Source organism: Neodiprion lecontei, chromosome 1 (genome assembly GCF_021901455.1).
Source record: "Neodiprion lecontei isolate iyNeoLeco1 chromosome 1, iyNeoLeco1.1, whole genome shotgun sequence".
In the NCBI taxonomy this organism is placed as follows: Eukaryota; Metazoa; Arthropoda; class Insecta; order Hymenoptera; family Diprionidae; genus Neodiprion; species Neodiprion lecontei.
In genome coordinates this window covers 875,473-892,831 of record NC_060260.1, presented here as the reverse complement: position 1 = coordinate 892,831, position 17,359 = coordinate 875,473, and the positions used below count along the sequence as shown (strand labels likewise).

At 44.3% G+C, this 17,359-nt stretch overlaps 1 protein-coding gene across 7 annotated transcripts in view; it reads right to left on the bottom strand.

The window, feature by feature from the left end:
• The window catches only part of LOC107228058 (tensin-3), a 91,976-nt gene that overhangs the window by 20,182 nt on the left and 54,435 nt on the right, over positions 1–17,359 (bottom strand). For all 7 annotated transcript variants that reach the window (XM_046737018.1, XM_046737014.1, XM_046737025.1 and 4 more), the window contains one exon: positions 3,230–3,376. In XM_046737018.1, the coding sequence (XP_046592974.1) occupies positions 3,230–3,376 (147 nt within the window). The remainder of the gene's footprint in view (positions 1–3,229; positions 3,377–17,359) is intronic.

Genomic DNA, 17,359 nt, shown 5'->3' with positions numbered 1-17,359 from the left:
ACGTACACCGTCGGACAGAGGCGAACGCCTGAGAGTGCGGGGGCGGATTGGCAAAACGTAAAGTCCAAAGTTCAGAGTGCAAAGTCTGTTCTTCTCAGCTCGTCTGGTTCCTCGGCGCAGAGCTCCGGGCCTTCTTAAGGTAGGTACCGGGAGCAGAGGGAGCTAGTTTTCAGAAAACAGGAGCATGCTTTTAGATCAGCGGATGCGGCGGGGTACGGAGACCGGGGAAAGACTCGAGAGAAAATCCACCGGTCTCCAGACGCCCGGGGCCGGAAGGGTGTCTTCTTTCGCTTAGACTTCGGAGTTTCGATCAAGACTTAATAGACATCCCAGTTGTCGTTTCTACCTCCATCACCTCCTCCCTCTCCTCCTCCTCTTCCTCCTCTTCCCCCCTCGTTCACACGTCAACCGTATGAATCACGAAAGTAGGAAGCTCGGGAAGAGAGCACGAAGTCCTTTTTCGAGTACGATAATCTTGAACAAGTATCTGGTAAATCTTGCGGCTTCAGTCTCTATACCCGGTATAAATCGGATCAGATGCAGATTTCCGAGGGACTCGAAACCGAAGTAGAAATATCGGAGACGTGACCAGCGCATACTCTCGCATTCGCTACCCTCTTTTTTGGCCCTGATCCTCCACGAGAAGTAGATGGCAACGTCTTGAGCCAAGAGGCGGTCCGTTAGCGTTTCGCGTTTCAACGTAAACTTGTAAGCCGCGAATAACTATGAATTATTCAAAAACACGCCCACCTGAATAATTGATACAGAGAATACAGGTATATAGTTCGATGGGCAAAGTGAACCCGGCTCGATAGCATGCCCTCGAATTTTCCAGATGAAGGAGAAGAAGACGCGTATCGATGCAGCCCCCCTTTTTTCCCTACCTTATTCCAAAACACCCGACATCCTCACGCAGTGATTACCGCGAGCCAGGATAATTCATCCCCTTGACCTGACCTCTTTCACCTTTTATCGAATAAATTTTCCTCCCAACGATTCGGCGGATCTTGGAACACCCCTTCGGGTTTCCGTAATCTAGTACAACGCCTACACCGACCGCTTGGTACAATAGTTCGAGGGAACTCGGGCCCGAGGGACGACCGCCACCACCTATTAAACGCTCAATTACCCAAAGTACTCAAAGTACCCGGCAGGATATGCGTCCCGCCTTCGGCGGAACCCGGCATAAAGCCTCTTCCCGATACGTCTACCTTCACCTTTACGCATCCCGACGTACACGAATACACAGCCACAGATACAACGGCCGTCCAGTGACCCGTGGCTGGTTCAGTACAGCGTCGGGCTATTTTAGCCCATCGCCAACCATGCACACGTTTCGCGACCGTTTTCTAAGCCGGGCTTACGTTGCAGATGTTCACCATTATGCGTAGAAAACTTCGCCGCTAATTAATTATTACTTCAAGTCACGAGGAAAGAAGAAGATTGATGACAAACCCAAGGAATCAGATTCTCAGGGATGAAAAATGGGGTCAAAGGAACCCGTGGAATCCGTATGGAAATTAACTTCCGGTCGAATTGGCTGGGAGTTCGGTATGTTATGGTACGTATCCTTGCGATCAAAAGTTCTCATGCACGCAAGTCCACAATAATCAGCAGTTTCCGAGATACAAGCTTCGGAAGAAAGGTGTCCAGATCGTTTGATATTTATGGAATTCGTGACATTCATGAATTATAAAGCTTCAAGGGGAATTGAAATCAAACAAATCAGTCAAAAAACTGCACGGTTGATTCTCAAAGATAGGCAGGAAGCTGTGATTGATTCGATCCATGAACTCACTGGTTTACCGGAAGGAGCTGCAACGCCAGATTTCGGGTGAAGACCGAGACCCTCCGATTCTTGCAATAATCGACTTGTCCTGTTTTTCACGCGTCTGCGGAGTCTCTGCTAGTCGGCTGTGCAGTTCTTGAGTGATATATTTGATATCAAGTCCCCCTTGGAGCTTTATAATTCGTGAAAGTCGCGTAATCCGTAGATATAAAAAAATGCATACACCCTCTTTCCGAAGCCGGTATCTCGGAAACTAAAGATTTTTAGGACTTGTCTCCACGAGAGCTTTTCATCGGCAGTATATGTAATATAACATAATGAAAATCTAACCAATTCGACCGGAAGCCAGTTTCCATAAGGAGTCTGGGGTCTCCTTTCATTCTAGAAACGAGTGAAACACTTTCGACAAAGCCTATCTCGCAGACACGGCACTGCAGAGTCAATGAATACACTAGTTCGACATGCATCTGGCTGTCTATAGCTGGAGCCTATATCCAGCTAGCTAGAAGCGATGCGATGAACACGGAGAGATAGGTGCCTCCGCCAATACCGAGGCTTTGTACAAGTCGATATTGTCTGGCGTTGCCTCCGGGCTTGAGATGCACCGGCGGCGTGGCGACAGCTGAGGACCGAGAGGAGGATACCGAAGGTAGCGGAATCCGCGGAATGACGTCGAGTCGCGGAGCTCGTTCGAAATACCGTAGCAATCCTGTACACCACGAGGTGGTTGCAGGATCTCGTTTCCAACTGAATCGAATAATGACGACGCCTCGCGTCGCCTCGCGTCGCCTCTCGCGCCAGGAGTCTATTTGCCCCGACTTTGAACCGAGTTCTCTCGAGCCTGACGACGTCTTTCCGGACGAACCAATCCACATCACTGCCACAGCCTACATCGATTCACCTGAATTCAACTCCGCTCCTTGCTCCTGTCCCTTCTTTGATCTGCACTTCGACCCGCTTCGCAGCTCATCTGTCACTGCGTATTTATTTATGAACGATATAATCAAACTGCACGGTGAAAAGCCGCTCGATTTACAGAGGGCTGCTAATTTCAACTGCTGCAGTCATGTTGACTCTCGTATCTACAGCAGATCACCGAGCAGCTTGGCTTCGCTCTCGCCTGCATGAGGCACCATGGCGCGTCGGGCATTTAGCCAGAAATTTTACTACGCGGACGTCGTGTTTCACGGCTAATTTCCGGTTCCGTAAAATCACCGTTTACAAGGCAAGACGGTAGGTTAAAAGTGCTTTATCATCACCGCGTTCAATCCGACGTCCGCAGTGCTATTTAGAGACATTTGTTCTCGCCAGAATGTTCGCCTTCATTTCAAGCGGCGATTAACGCGAAAAGAAATTGCGAGGAGGCGTAAAAATCATGCTCGTGACAGAATCGTCGAGACAAGACTTAAAATGCGCAATATCTAACATTGAAATATTCACCTGTTCAGGAGTTTCGCTGATGAAAGAATGGCAATATTGAAGACTGAAGTGCGCCCCGGGTTCTCGGGCCAGGAAACTGAACTGGGCGTGTCGAGGCTCACAAGTAGCGTACGAGATGCGTCTCAACGCATGTGCCATCTGCACGATCTGAAAGACAAAATCAATCGATTAAAATTCGTTGAAACGTCAACTCGATAAATCAGATCGAAACGTGACATGGAATTAATTTACGGCAACGAATTTCATCTTTTCCTGAAAAAATATCTGAAACCTCAGTACACATCAATATAGTAATACAACGCCGGTTCTGGATACAGATTGATACTACCGAGACACTTACCGACATCTTACCGAGACTCAAACCCTTTTCCGCGACGACGTCATCGCGTTCAACCCCTGCTGTACCGATCCGAAGGTAAAAATCTCGGAGAAGGGCTTAAGTCCGGGTGAGGTGTCGGTAAGTGTGCCAGTATTAGGAATCTGCATCCAAAGCCGGCCTTGTATTACTACTCACATTGGAAATAGAATAAAATAACAAAACAAAAGTTTACGCGTGATTCGAGGCGGATGACCTGCATGCGCGACGTAAATACGAACGAAGAGGCGTACTCATTAAGGATCTAGCCGGGTAATAAATATCACTTGAAGCGGGTTTGCCTGTCGCGAATATTACGACTGGTTAGTGTCGTAATAAATCTTTTTTGTAAATCTTTCCACCTATTCATAATATGTACCGGGATTATACCATCCACGCATTCGAACACAGTGGAAGGCTGTCCGCGATCGCGAAGCAGGATGCAACCTCTTCCACTAAACCATCACGTAACGCAGATGCGCACAGTTGAGGCTTTCATCCTCTGTAGCGTATCAAAATTCCCCAGTAGAGCTTCACATGCGTCTTGATTAATCGTGGTATTAAAGTGCACAGGGGAATCGCAGGGTATTCATTCTCATGCTCGGATCTACAAATTCCGAATTTTCCGCCATCGATGTCTATTATGGTGTTTCAGAAGAAAATAAATTGCCATATTCCATCGTGGCATGGCCTAAAAAGTTTGTTTAGGTTGACCGGTTCGCTTTAAAATGAAAATATTAACTCGAAATGTCTTTATTTATGAAAAGAAAATCTTTTCGGACGATTTTGAGATGTTCTGGATGTGTTTCAGAAATTGAGTTTTTTTTTATTCAAAATTTGCATTTTTCTCGCAATGTGAGAATAATTCTATAAAATAGAAAATAACAGCGGCAATCGATCTTTCAGATTAGTCCGCCCCTATTTGATATACTTGACAATTATTTGATATGCAGTATTCTTGGGTTAAATATAAATTTCAGGAAAAATAATAATCGAAATGCAACAACGTGTTTCGTCATAAATTCAGACAAATGTGAAAAGAAAGTGAAAAATCAAAGGAGCGCGTTCCTCCACATAACATACAAGGCTTATCTTTTGACATAATTTTTCTTCATATGTAAAAAAAAACTTTTCAGCGGGTGCCACCGTGAAAAATCGTAAATTATTTATTACTGAAACACCCTAATATGCACTTGATGACTGATGAAACAGTTGAAAAGAAAAGCAAACGTTTCGCTTGAGGTTAATCGGGATTCCAGGTGGAACATCGGACTTGCGGCACGCGGGGATGATGGGTGAATATTAATTCGGACCCGAAGGTGTTGAGAACTGATCCGCCATGGCAGAGACGACGTCAGGCGTGCAAGAGTTATATAAACGATGTAGCAACATGGTGATCATCAATAACTCTGCGGGTGCCCAGGGCACTTCAACCCTCTTTATTTTCCCCCGGTTCGTCCGTGGCCTCGGTTGCACCCTTCAACGCGCGTGCTTTTCTTCACACTATCCTGTCTCTTTACTCTCTTTCACCCCCTTTTCTCTGGCCGAAACGTCGGCGCGCGATGAGAAGACCTTATCGCATCCGGCACACGCGCTTCCGGAGTTAATTGAAAAAAAAAAAAAAAAAAAAACCGCCTCCAGATCGACGATCGATTATTCTTCTCGTTAGCTAGGCGCTCGCCGACAGTAACAAGAGAAAGAAGAAAAAGAAGAAGAAGACGACGAAAAAGAAGAAGAAGAAGAAGAAGAAGAAGAAGAAGAAGAAGGATCAGGAAAGGCAATGCCAGCAAAGAAAGGCCCCGCGGTATCGCGATCAGCTGTGAATTTGCTCTATATTACCCGGAAGCCGTTGCAAAAACACGCTTCCTCGCCGAGATAACAAGCTCGAAACGGAAGCTACCCAACGATGATTATTATTACTTCAATAATTATCGTTCTACATAATACAGTATATCTGCATGAGCTGAATGTACATATATTCAGGTATATACACAAAAAATTTCATGTCGATCCGACAAATATTCTCAAAATTACACGCACATTTGCAAAGACGCCCCGGAGCCTTTGAAAGTGCTTTTGAAACTTTGAAAGCTTTTTTCTCAAAACTATGTTCTCAATGTCGGCGAGCAAGAATTCTCGGAAACGGCTGAACCGATCAGTCTCAAATTTTTACACGAGCTTTATGAACATATTCTTCAGTCCTTGATCGAAGATTTTTTCTCGCCGATAAATATTTTCCATTTTATAAACAAACTGACGCGAAATTTTTTATAGAAAATCATATTTCGCGGTATTTCAAACTCCTAACTTGTAGAAAATAATACGAGGAACAAAGTGCGAATCACCGAAAACTCTGCGGGAGCAAAAATTAACGCATTCGCAGCTTCTCAGTATGAAATTTTTAAATTACTTCACCAATTTTTCCACTCCTTTTATCTATCTATCTCTTTTGCTCCTCGCAAATAAGCGTTCGCGAAGAACGCGACCGTATGAATATGTGCGAAACCAGGGCATTCAGTATGCTGCCGGACACCCTTGGAGAGGACGATGGAAATGATGCTCTTGAGAGGAGAGAGGAGAGAGAAGGAGAGGTTTCAACGAGCGTGGAAATTCACAACCATTAGGATCGCGTCTCTCGGACTTTCCCGCCGTCAAAGCCGTTTCGCGGTCCCAGCATCCGTCCTCGACCCCCGTCCTACCGTCGGGAAACTTTCCTTCCCCGTTAACGACGACATGAAAATAGGAAAAATATCTCTCCTTCAGCAGGTGGGCCGGAACACAGAAGTTTCTGCGCGTTGGCTACACCGTCATGCACGGTCTTTACGTTTGATTTCCCTTTTCCCATTGTTCGAGAATTTTCACTCGCCTCCCCTGCGCAGATCAAATCAAACATAGCCACCGGTTACGATCCTGCAGAGAGGGTGGATTTTGTCCGGGAATGTATTGAACCCAATTTTTTATTCGCTCGTGTAGTTCGTTAAGGGGTTACACCCAGTCAGTAGGCGGAGAAGAGCGATTTTTCAAGGATTTTTCACGAAGAGATTTCAATTGATTAATATAAAAATTTATTTACATATTGCGGTAACATTGAACTTCATCCTGATATTTTTTATTTGTAAAAGTAACGATTCAACCGATGATCGGTTCGGCCGTTTCCCAGAAAACTTGCTCATGGACTTTGAAAACATAGTTTTGAAAAAAACGCGTTCAAAGTTTCAAAATCACTTTCAAACGCTTCGGGCCGTCCTTGCAAATGTGCACGTAACTTGAGAATATTTGCGGATCGACGTGAAATTTTCTGTTTATATACTGGAATATATGTACATTACGAAAATTAGAAAAACATTGTTGTTTGGTAAATCCTGACTGGGTATAACACCTTGAGATAAATTCGGAAGTATGTACAGACCCACCTTTGGATTCTCAACAGTGTTTGGCTCTTTTGCAGCTCCAAAATCCGTGCACAGACGCACCTTCACACATACGTATCCGTGACCTATGCACACACACGCGATGCGTATATTGCGTGCACGCGCACTTATTTACGGGTATATGTAACGACGTTCCTGGCCGAATATCGTCCGAGAAAACTAAAGTGCTGTTTCGTGTCCGCACCGGCAAATCCGCCGACAGACGTAACGTACCAGGGACATCCCTCGCACATAAAGTGCTGCGCAACGCCATTCGAGGATTGACGTTTGCTACCCGCAATTGCCGGAGTCGAAGAAGGGATTTCACTTTCTTAGGGTGAAAATTTTCCCTAGTTCGTAATTCATGCTCCAATTATACGCATACCTCAGGCAAGAAGGGAAATTTTTTACAAATTCCCAACGTACCGATTACACAGGTCTGCAGCCAAAAAAATGCACGGGTTTTTTATACGGTTTTTTTATAGACTTTTACGTACTGAAGTCGGGAGAAATACTCTAAAAGTTCCATCACGTCAGGTTTTTTCTTCAACTCGTGTTCGGTTAGAGTGAAACTCCCGTTTAATTGGAAATCTGGTATCCTATTCTTGATTCTAAAAATCTTATGCAAAAGTGATTTCTTACTTCCGTTTAATACGTGTTAGAGTGAGACTCGAGAATAAATACAAACAGGGAAAGAGAAAATGGAAAGCGAAAGCGTGCAGCTGACGAAAAAAAATTTCTTTTGCACAGTGTTATCGGCAACAAAAATAACGTATCGTCAAATTCCGTTCGCTCCTCCGTTTCGACACCACACGGGATCAGTTTCGGGGCGTGGGGGCGAAGCCGCACGTGAAAGACGCGATCAGCTGGGTTTATACGCCTGCAGGGATAGGCAGAGCGACCGTGGCCGAGTATCTGGAAGCTCGTATAAATTTTCTTGAAGCCAACACCTACTTTGACTTTAAGGTTTCCCGGCTGTCTGTCCGATCTTTCTTGCCTAGCTGGCAGAAAATATAATTCCTCAGCAGGTGCTTTACGTATACGGCCTACGTACACCCCCCACGATGCTTTCTCGAGACGTTGATGGAGGTGGTTCACCGCCGTAGGTATAGCGTCAAAATAATTATGGAAAACTTTACAGCACTTTTTTTTACAACTGCAACGATGCGTGTTTAAGAAAAATCAGCGTTATAAACCATTATAAAGAAAATGTAATTTAATTTTGAAAAGCCAATTTCTCGAAAGTAAGTTTTAAATTGTCCAATAATGTTGATTTTTCAGCCTGAGGCTTCGTTACGTTAACGTTACTATAACTTCAGCCTGATGGGACAACTTTTTTTGTGTAGGTACATGCGATACGCGTGCATAGGACGGTTTTGCATAAGGTAGAGACCGCATAATCGTATTACACATGTATGTATACCATGTAACGTGGGGATCATTGCGGTTTGAAAACTGCGTCAGAAATGCGAGATCGCTGCAGTTTTGCAAGGCAATGAATGCGAACACGCTAGAAAGCAACAAGTCTTCGCTGTTTCTTATGCTCCGGTTTACACACGCGTCGTTTTTGCTCCCGGTATCTTCTTTATATCAGCTGAATCGCATCAGGCACCTTGTAACCACCATAATATTACGCAAACACCTCGTTATTCTCCCTGCATCGATCGACGAGAAAACTAATTTGCAAACCGCGCGCGCGTGTGTGTGTGTGTGTGTGTACGAATATACCGTTGATTGGAACAGGGAGCAAAAAGGTTGAATAGAAAAAAAAAAAAAGAAAAGAACAATAATAATAATACGAGAATAAAAATAAAATAAAGGGTAAAAATACGAGAGTAGAGAACGAGTCTGTCTGGGTATCGCTAAATGCAGGCGTGTTTTGCGATCGTGTGTGCATGTCGAGCACGACAAATCTAAACTGAGCAGGTATACGTATATCCATATACCTGGAAACGAGATACACAAAATTGCCTGCACGGCGACATAATTTCAGGGCAATTTTATACCGTTCTGTATAGTATATAAATCACAATAATCCTCTCGTAATTACTATCAATCATCCACCTCCACCACGTCAATTTGGCGCTGCGAAAGCGTAAACACGCATGCCACGTGTTCGCCCACCTAGCCACCCATATTAACTACTTCCCGGCCTCCCTGCGAACGCCCAGTCAACTATAATAATCAACCGGTACGATGGGACTGTTTTTTTCTTCGAGCTCGCGCTGGAAATTCAACGCGTTGGAAAAATTGAGACGACGAACTAACCGAGATATTGGACAATGATTTTTAACCAATGACACCGGTCGACGCGAATCTCAAGTCTGGATTCCAGATGTCAAATTTTGATTTCTTCCACGTGATTAATAAAAGAAAAAATAGTTTTGGTAGATAAAGTTTACTTTTGTAGAAAACAGAACGATATTTCGGATTTGAAGAAAAATTACCTGGTTTCTCAAACATTTATTGCAAATAACAACTAAATAAACTTCAGTTTTGCATCGAAATCACTTTTAATAATAAATGATAATTAATGATTAATAATAAACTACTAATGTAAAAGAATTGATGAACAAAATTTAAAAATGAACTAGCTGTAAAATAATAGAGAAAATATATTATCAATGTCGATTAAAAGTCGAACTGAAAGTCGAAATTCACCCGGTATAAGAACTGAAGCGTGTGCTCGAAATTCGCGGAGCGCAATTTTCATACGTCCTCTCTACTGCGCGCTTATCGCGGGACTGAGGAATTCTGCTCACTGACTATCGGCGTCGAATAATGTAGGAGAAAAAAAAAAAAACTTTCGAAATTTGGATTTCGAACTTTGATACCGTGTACGTATCACGATGAACACTGTGTACGATGCATGATGATATGTTTCGTACTTTCTCGTATCAAAGCCCAAACGCAATCTCCCATCGTGCTCTCATTATACTACCTATGATAACGTTAATAACGAAAAAGTCCATCACATCTTGGTGAAAACGTTTCCCTTTTTCATCCGAACAGGCACCCATATCAGCTATCAATGAAAAACTTCAAGACTCATTCATCAACGTAAAAAAGACAAAACCAAACTTTACTAGTAATAAGTAAAGGTTTTGGATATTATTCGATATATAGAATCGAAATTTATCTATCTCAATAAAAACTGAAAAAGAAATTTCTTTTTTTTATCGACATATTCGATCAGTCACTTATTCAACTTTCCAGTTACACTTGTTGGCGGGGATGAAAATATTGACGAATTGATGGCTTTTGCTTTTTTCCTCAATGTTGGAAAAAAGAAGCCAAAATTTCTGCTCGTCCGGAGCGGAAGCAGCTAGAGGATGAAAATTAGTAAAACTATGCGGTTTTGTGAAAGCTGTACGGCCGTTCTGGTGACAGGAGCAAGGCGAGCAGATAACAGCGATGAGGATGAGAAGATAATTACACGATTCCATCTGGGTAACGCCTCGCACCTCGTATTACGTCCGTTCGGGTCGCATGCGGGTTGGTAAAATCGAAAAGCAAGCACCGCAACGGTGAAACGGGAATTCATTTTACGGGATTCGTTTGTATCGAGCAGTGTTTACCTTTCGGTGACGAAAAAGGGAAAAAAAAAACGGCGATGAAACAGCGCGCGAGTTTATCAAGTTCCTATTGTTTCATTCACTGTTTGCCTTTTGGCCGAGCTTATAAGCTGTCACTCGCTATAGCAAACGGCTGAAAATTTATATCTGACGGCGACAGCTGGATATGTCGCCTCGATTAACGGATACCTTATACAGAGAGAAATTGAATTAACGTATACGACATGCATTATTTTTTCACTGCACGACAGGCTTAGCGATGGCCACTAATTGTAAGCTGAAAATAACCGGTGCATCGACTAAACGCGTCCAAAAACATAATCGAACACGACTCGATCGAATCGGTAAAAATTAATCGATTGATCGTTCGTTTCGTACTTTTTTGAAACTGTGCATATGAAATTAAAATTTTGTGCATTACATTACATGGACGTAATAGCGGAAAAGTTTTTTCATAATTTGTAGATTCATTCAAAATATTTTTCAATTTCAGATGAAAATATTCATTCATCTTTCACTTGTTGTATCAAGTAGGTGTTTAGTAAGGAGGACAATGATAATAATTGATACTGTAATCATTGCGCTGTTTATGGGTGTAAAAAACAAAAACGGATTGTGAGAAAAAATAATGGATTACACTCGATTAATCGGGAAAAAATAATGGATTTGATCGAAAATGGATTATTTTTCGTCATTCTTAGGAACTACGCAATCTATTTCGACGCACCGAAAAATATTATTGACACTCTTGCCGATGTTACAGCGATACATAACCGAGAATATCCGCGAAAATTTGTCAGCTGCAGTTGAGCATCGTAAAGGCGAACGAGGAGCCCTGTAAAGTGCTAGATTATAGGTTCCGCGACGCGAAATCCGGGTTCAGAGATTCCTCGCCGCTTCACGTCTAGACCCACAGCTGCTCTGTGAGATGGCCAAGCATCGTTAAAGCTACACCAGTGGCTGCGTTATGGGCGATCATGAAATCGACATGCCTACATTTCGATGCTACGGCACGCGGGAGATTGTTAACGTGACGCGTAAAAAATTCCGTGCGTGTATCAGAGGAGAGTAGAATTTTAATATCGAAAGTAAAGAAATCGGCCAACTGATCGAAAGCCAAAAAAAGATACGAGGAAAGATCATTTATTTGGCGTGAAAATTGGCCAGCGTCGTACGGCAATAAAAAATATCAGAAACGTTATTTGTGATTATTATGGATTTTTTCAGAGCTTGCGGGAAAGCCGCCCCAAAGATTGCGTGTTAAGGAAAGACGGTAATGGCGGTGATTTTTTCAGGTAGAAAATTAAAATCATCGGCTTATACACCGAGGGCTTTTGAAATAAAACACTAATTTGGCAGGTCGTCGCATTCACCCGAGTAGGTATCGGATAAGCGGAGGGTAGCGAAGATCTGAAATTATCGGCGTTGCGGAGGGTGATTCGCAAGGATTATTATACTGCCGCTGTACCGGGCATACTAGCCGGTATATCATACCGAAGGGAAAGAACGACGAGATAACTAATTCCTGAGATTTAAGTTGAAGGGAAAGAAAAAGAGAGGGAAACAACGAGGTTGAAATTAGTAACTTTATCATAACGAAACATTGGGGAACAAGCGACTATTTCATCAATTTTACAATGATTTTTAACGGTTTCTTCTCAGCATGAATCGTTACGACAACGTTACCAACTTCAATACGATGGGGGGAAAAGTAAGAAAAAGGGCGGGGGATGAAAAATCTGGCGAACCGTCGGGGCGTGCTCGATCAAATTTCGGGTTAAAAATTTGTCGCGTGATACGTGACCCCTGGGCGTGGTTGCCAGGAGGTATCTACCGGGACTTTAGACACCATAAAACAGAGTGATATACGTCGGCGACGCTATTGACAAAGATACGGCTCCCAGGGGAGGAGGAGGAGACCAGCCTCGGAAACCAAGGAGCCGAAACGAGTGCTCAGCCCCGGGCCTCTTCCGAGGTCTGAACCTCCTCTTCCTCCCCCCTCTTTTCCATTCATCCCTCTTCCTGCCGCCGCTAATGTCCTGCCGCGAGCGAATTAGACGCGAGACGAGCGAGTCCCAGAAGTGATATTCTCTAGGAAAATAATTACAGCGTCACGTCATTTGTCAAAGCCAACTCGCGAACCGCATGAATAATTCGAACCAGGAGAAGAGCAGGCGTTACGAGTCCAGATACCTACTCGCGTGTTGCGACTGAGCCTGCAAATGGGACTCGAGCTACTCGTTCGCTGGGTGTCTAATATGTGCCGGCTTATAACGCTGCCAAGGGGGTGTTTCCACCACCGGGAGGTTGCCGGGGGGTGGGAGAATAGATATCTGCAGGCTTTGATCACTCAAGAGTCGAGAAGTTTCGCAATTCGAACCGCTCCTCGGCGTTGACATCCTCGAGAATTTCAGGGTGGATCCGACGCTTATTCTCCTCTCGCCTTTGATGGCCTTTTTACTACTTAACCAACTGAACACTACTCCTTCCTCGCCTTCGTCCCGCACTCGGTTTCATCCAATATCCAGTTCAGAGTGTACGCGGGGATCGTCACTGCTTCGAGAAAGCACTGAGAATCTCTACAATCGGATTCTCAACCCCCATTCTCCCGCCCCGTTATCGCTAATAAGAAACGACTTTCACGGCTGAGAAGTGCGTAGAAACTTCGACGCGACGAACCTGACCATTTGTCGGCTAAAACATAAATAATGACAAACAGAGTTCAGGATTGCACTCTAGGGAGATGATTTATGCTTCAATCTGTTCGTAGAATCGAGGATAATTGAGTGGACGATTCGGTAAAAATAACGAGACACCACGTACATTTCATTGCGGTGAAAAAAAATTTGAAAACTCTTCACTGTTAATTGATCGTTGACGGAATTAACGTTGTCAAGCGAATGCTTTTAACAGATTATCAAGAACAATGCGGTGTTTGAATTTGGCGGACGTGGTGCTGAAATTTACAGCGATGCTCCATTTTACTTGAGCTTGGTAAAAAAGTGAAAAATTATACGGCGAAAGCCTAGTCGAATCGTGTGATTTGCGATATCATCAATTTTGCGAAACGAATTTCATTCATTTGTCAACGACAATCACGGCCGCGTCTGCATGGCGCGTGTAGATAAATAGAAAAAAGATTGGGCCAACACAACTAATAGAATTAATAAAAAAAAAAAAGAAAATAATAATGAAAGTAAAAAATTTTCATTCGCGTTTTCCAACCCGACGAACTGACGAAAAATGATAGGTGCCCATCGATTCCCGGTTCGCGAGTCACGCGAAACGGCAACAAAGCTCGTTTTTCCCGCACTTCGTTTTTTCAACCTTCCCAACTTTTGATCCGAAATAATTTCATCGAAAATTTCCAATAATTTATACCAAAGAGTTTTTCCATCTCGGCGAATGACTTTCTAACGAAATCAATCGGCTGGACGATAGTTTGGTGTTTAAAACTCAAAATCGCATTATATCCTTGAAACGAACTACAAGGTTTAGTAATCAAATTTATGTATTTATTCGTATTACACAAAATCTCCGTATTTTACTATTGATAACTCTCGACTCTCACTTTAGGAGCTACAATGCGTTGAGAATTATGAAATCTGTTTCGAGAAGATGGAAAAATAAATACGTGACTTCGGTATTTTGTGATTTCTTAAGCCACGGAGCAATTTCTGATTGTGTAAAGAATTGCGGAGATACGGAGGGTGAAATTTGGCCAAGGCAACGGTAAAATGGGCAAAGTCGAAAATCAGATGCACCCCACCGTCCATAACACAGATCACCGCCACGTATCGAGGAATGAGCTATCTTGAGCCTCGGTTGTTTGTCCGCCATTCCCCCCGCGCATCAAGGACCCTCTTCAATAACGAATATTGATAAAACTTGGAGCGCGATATACATGGCATCTATCCCTGCAACCAAGTATATATATATATATGTATACGTACATATAGGTATACAGCAGAAGAGCCTGTAGCACCAATTACGAGGAATATCGATCTCGAAGTAACCGAAACCGGGAGTCGTCTTTGCCCAAGGACGGTTCCGTCATCCTTTAGGCTTACTTATTGCTGGGGGGGGGGGGGGGGGGGGGTAAATATTGGAAGTGTGCGAGAAAACACAATTTTCATCGAATCGCTTACCACGATTGCACCGATGATGGCGTAAAAGAGACGAGAAATGGGTGGCGCGAGGCGCGTTAAAATGAGCGTCTGAAAAACTGGCGGTTTGAAAAAGGGGCGGGTATTGATAAAGAGCAGGGAACTGGGTAGCGTAGTCGCGAGGGGTACGAAAGACGCAAAGAGAGTCTGACAGTCGCAGTCCTCAGTAAGTGAAGCCAAATTTTCCGCGTTCTTGAACCTCGAGTTCGCAATCCAGGCGGCGACACTTTGTGCAATTCGCCTCTTCGTCCCCAGCCGCATGCGTCGGCGCGAAAGCGACGGGAGCCTTTTGATGTGTCGAGGGCCGGTTCGACGTCATTTCGCATCGGCGACGTTGTGACTCCGGTGTCTTCTTACCTACCCGAGCGGCATCCGGTCCCAAAATACCCGCTTGGATGTCGCCCGTTCTTCTTATAAATTACACGTAAATCCCCTCTTTCTATTACCCGAACCTTCATCCCTGTCCTGAAGGATCTCCCTTGTGTCTTCCCTCCGATTATTATTCCAATCGCAAGCAACGCGTGATCTCCCTCACAATATACTTTATCTTTCTTTCTCTTTATGTCTCTCTCTCTCTCTTTCTACTTTTTGATGCTGCAGGAAGAAAATCACCCGTTACAACCGTGTTATTCCCCCTCTTTCGATACTCCAGTTTCTCAGATTTTTGACTCCAGCACTTTTCAGCGTCGTAAGTTTCGTTCGTACTGTGGACTTTGCGAAAGTATTCGTTCGCCAAAATTCCATCTCGAAGCGGATTATGAATGAAGGGTGAGACGAGACAGACGTGGAGACAGATAGGGAGTGCCGGGTAGCTTGATAATCGCATAATCTGACCCTGTTCGGGGGGAACAGTGGCGCTAAGCAGGTAAACATATTACTGGAATACGCGGGCAGTTTAACCCCCTGGTAATCCCGTTCTAGGATTAAAACCCTTCGCCAGATTCGCTCCGCCATACGTATATGCATACCCTGTGTATATACACGCCGCGTTTGCTTAGCCGGTATTGTTTGAAGCTTGCCCTGCGATTGCCACATCTCTCCGTCGGCTCTTCACCTCGTCCACCTCGGCCCATTTTCCCTCGTCGAGTCAGCTCTCGCCTAACGGGGCGTTCTTTTGTTTAGAATCGGTGACACCAGCCGGGCTCGTAACATGGATTTGGTGACAGCGGTGGGATTCCAGTTCGATCCCGCTGAATGCACTGACCTGGTTACCATCGCGAAGAATCACCTCGTTGGGATCGATGGTTTAACGAATAATGCAATGACGTTTCATCGTTGCTGTTTAACGGGTTTAAGGTGTTCGTTGAAATAGTGTGAATCATATACAATGCCGAGTCTAACTTGCATACGCAAGTCACGAGAGTCAGAAAACAGTGAATAAAAATTGTTTGATGATCTCACGTTGATTAATGGCGAGCGCTTGACGCCTCCGTCCTTCGACCTCCTGACCTTAATTCGCTTCGAATCCCTTCGAGTACCTTTCCCTTCCCTCCGCGTCCCTGGAATCCAGCCAACCTGCTTCTCACGTCTCGCACAGCAGACGTCGTTGTTTGCTCGGCATGGCGTTGCATCCCTCGAATTTGCGGCGGCTTTTTATTTCCAACAGCCCCTGCAGCGTGTACGATAAAACCATTAATGTATCCCTTTACGGTTGGCAGTTAAGCCGGTTATTCAAGTCTTAAGACAATCACGGGAGCGATGATGATAACGACGAGGGTAATAATCCTGTTTGCAACAGAGGCTGGCGTGGGGCGGCTGCTGCAGTTATCGGGCTTCCGGGTGGCGGGAGAGGAGTCAAAACACCAGACAACACGAGACCCGGTGAATGCGCACCGAGTCAGCTTAAGTCCGCCGCTGCAGTTTCGTGTCTCACTTACCTCGTTTTATCCTTCAAAGGTGAAAAACGACAGCTTTGTCGTTATTTCCGTCTTTTTCCTTTTACCATCACGATGAGTCTCTGTATAATCAGCTCCTCACTCCACTCGTCGCCAAATCCATTATCGTGAAAAACACTGATCTATTCCGCACTTCGTTTCTCCTCCCGCCAACTTTTACCTGAATAGGAAAGAAACAAGAACCGCCGTATTTTTCTCTCCTCCCCCAATAATTTTCTTCTTCTACCGATCGAACAATTACATCCAATAATAAAGTTACCGTCTCGTTTTTCCACTATTTTGATTCCTCCTCTCCTTTTCTCGACAGTCGATCGAGTACATAGCCGGTGACACTGCTCTGGGTCTTTCGAGATGAGATGCGAAACTTTTTCAATATTTTCTTGACAGAATGAGATGAATTCTCCCTACATCTTTGTGTTTTATTTTCTTCATCACTGCATACCCCGACGGCAGGCTGTACAGTCGTTTCTGTATTTTTCATTTCTTCTCTTGTATTGCGATACGATTTCTGAGGGTGGTTGGCACCCACCCTAAAAACCCCAGTTTTCGGAGGGAATCGAGGGGCGTGTGACGTTAACGGGCTTCTCCGATGTCCAGAGTCCTTTCCTTGTACTTTCCTTAATGGATGCAACTTTCTTCTTCTTCTTCTTCTTCTCCTTTTTACCCATAATATAGTTGCCCTGCACACCGACGTCAGACTCTCCTCCGCCTCTGGGTGAACTCGTCGCG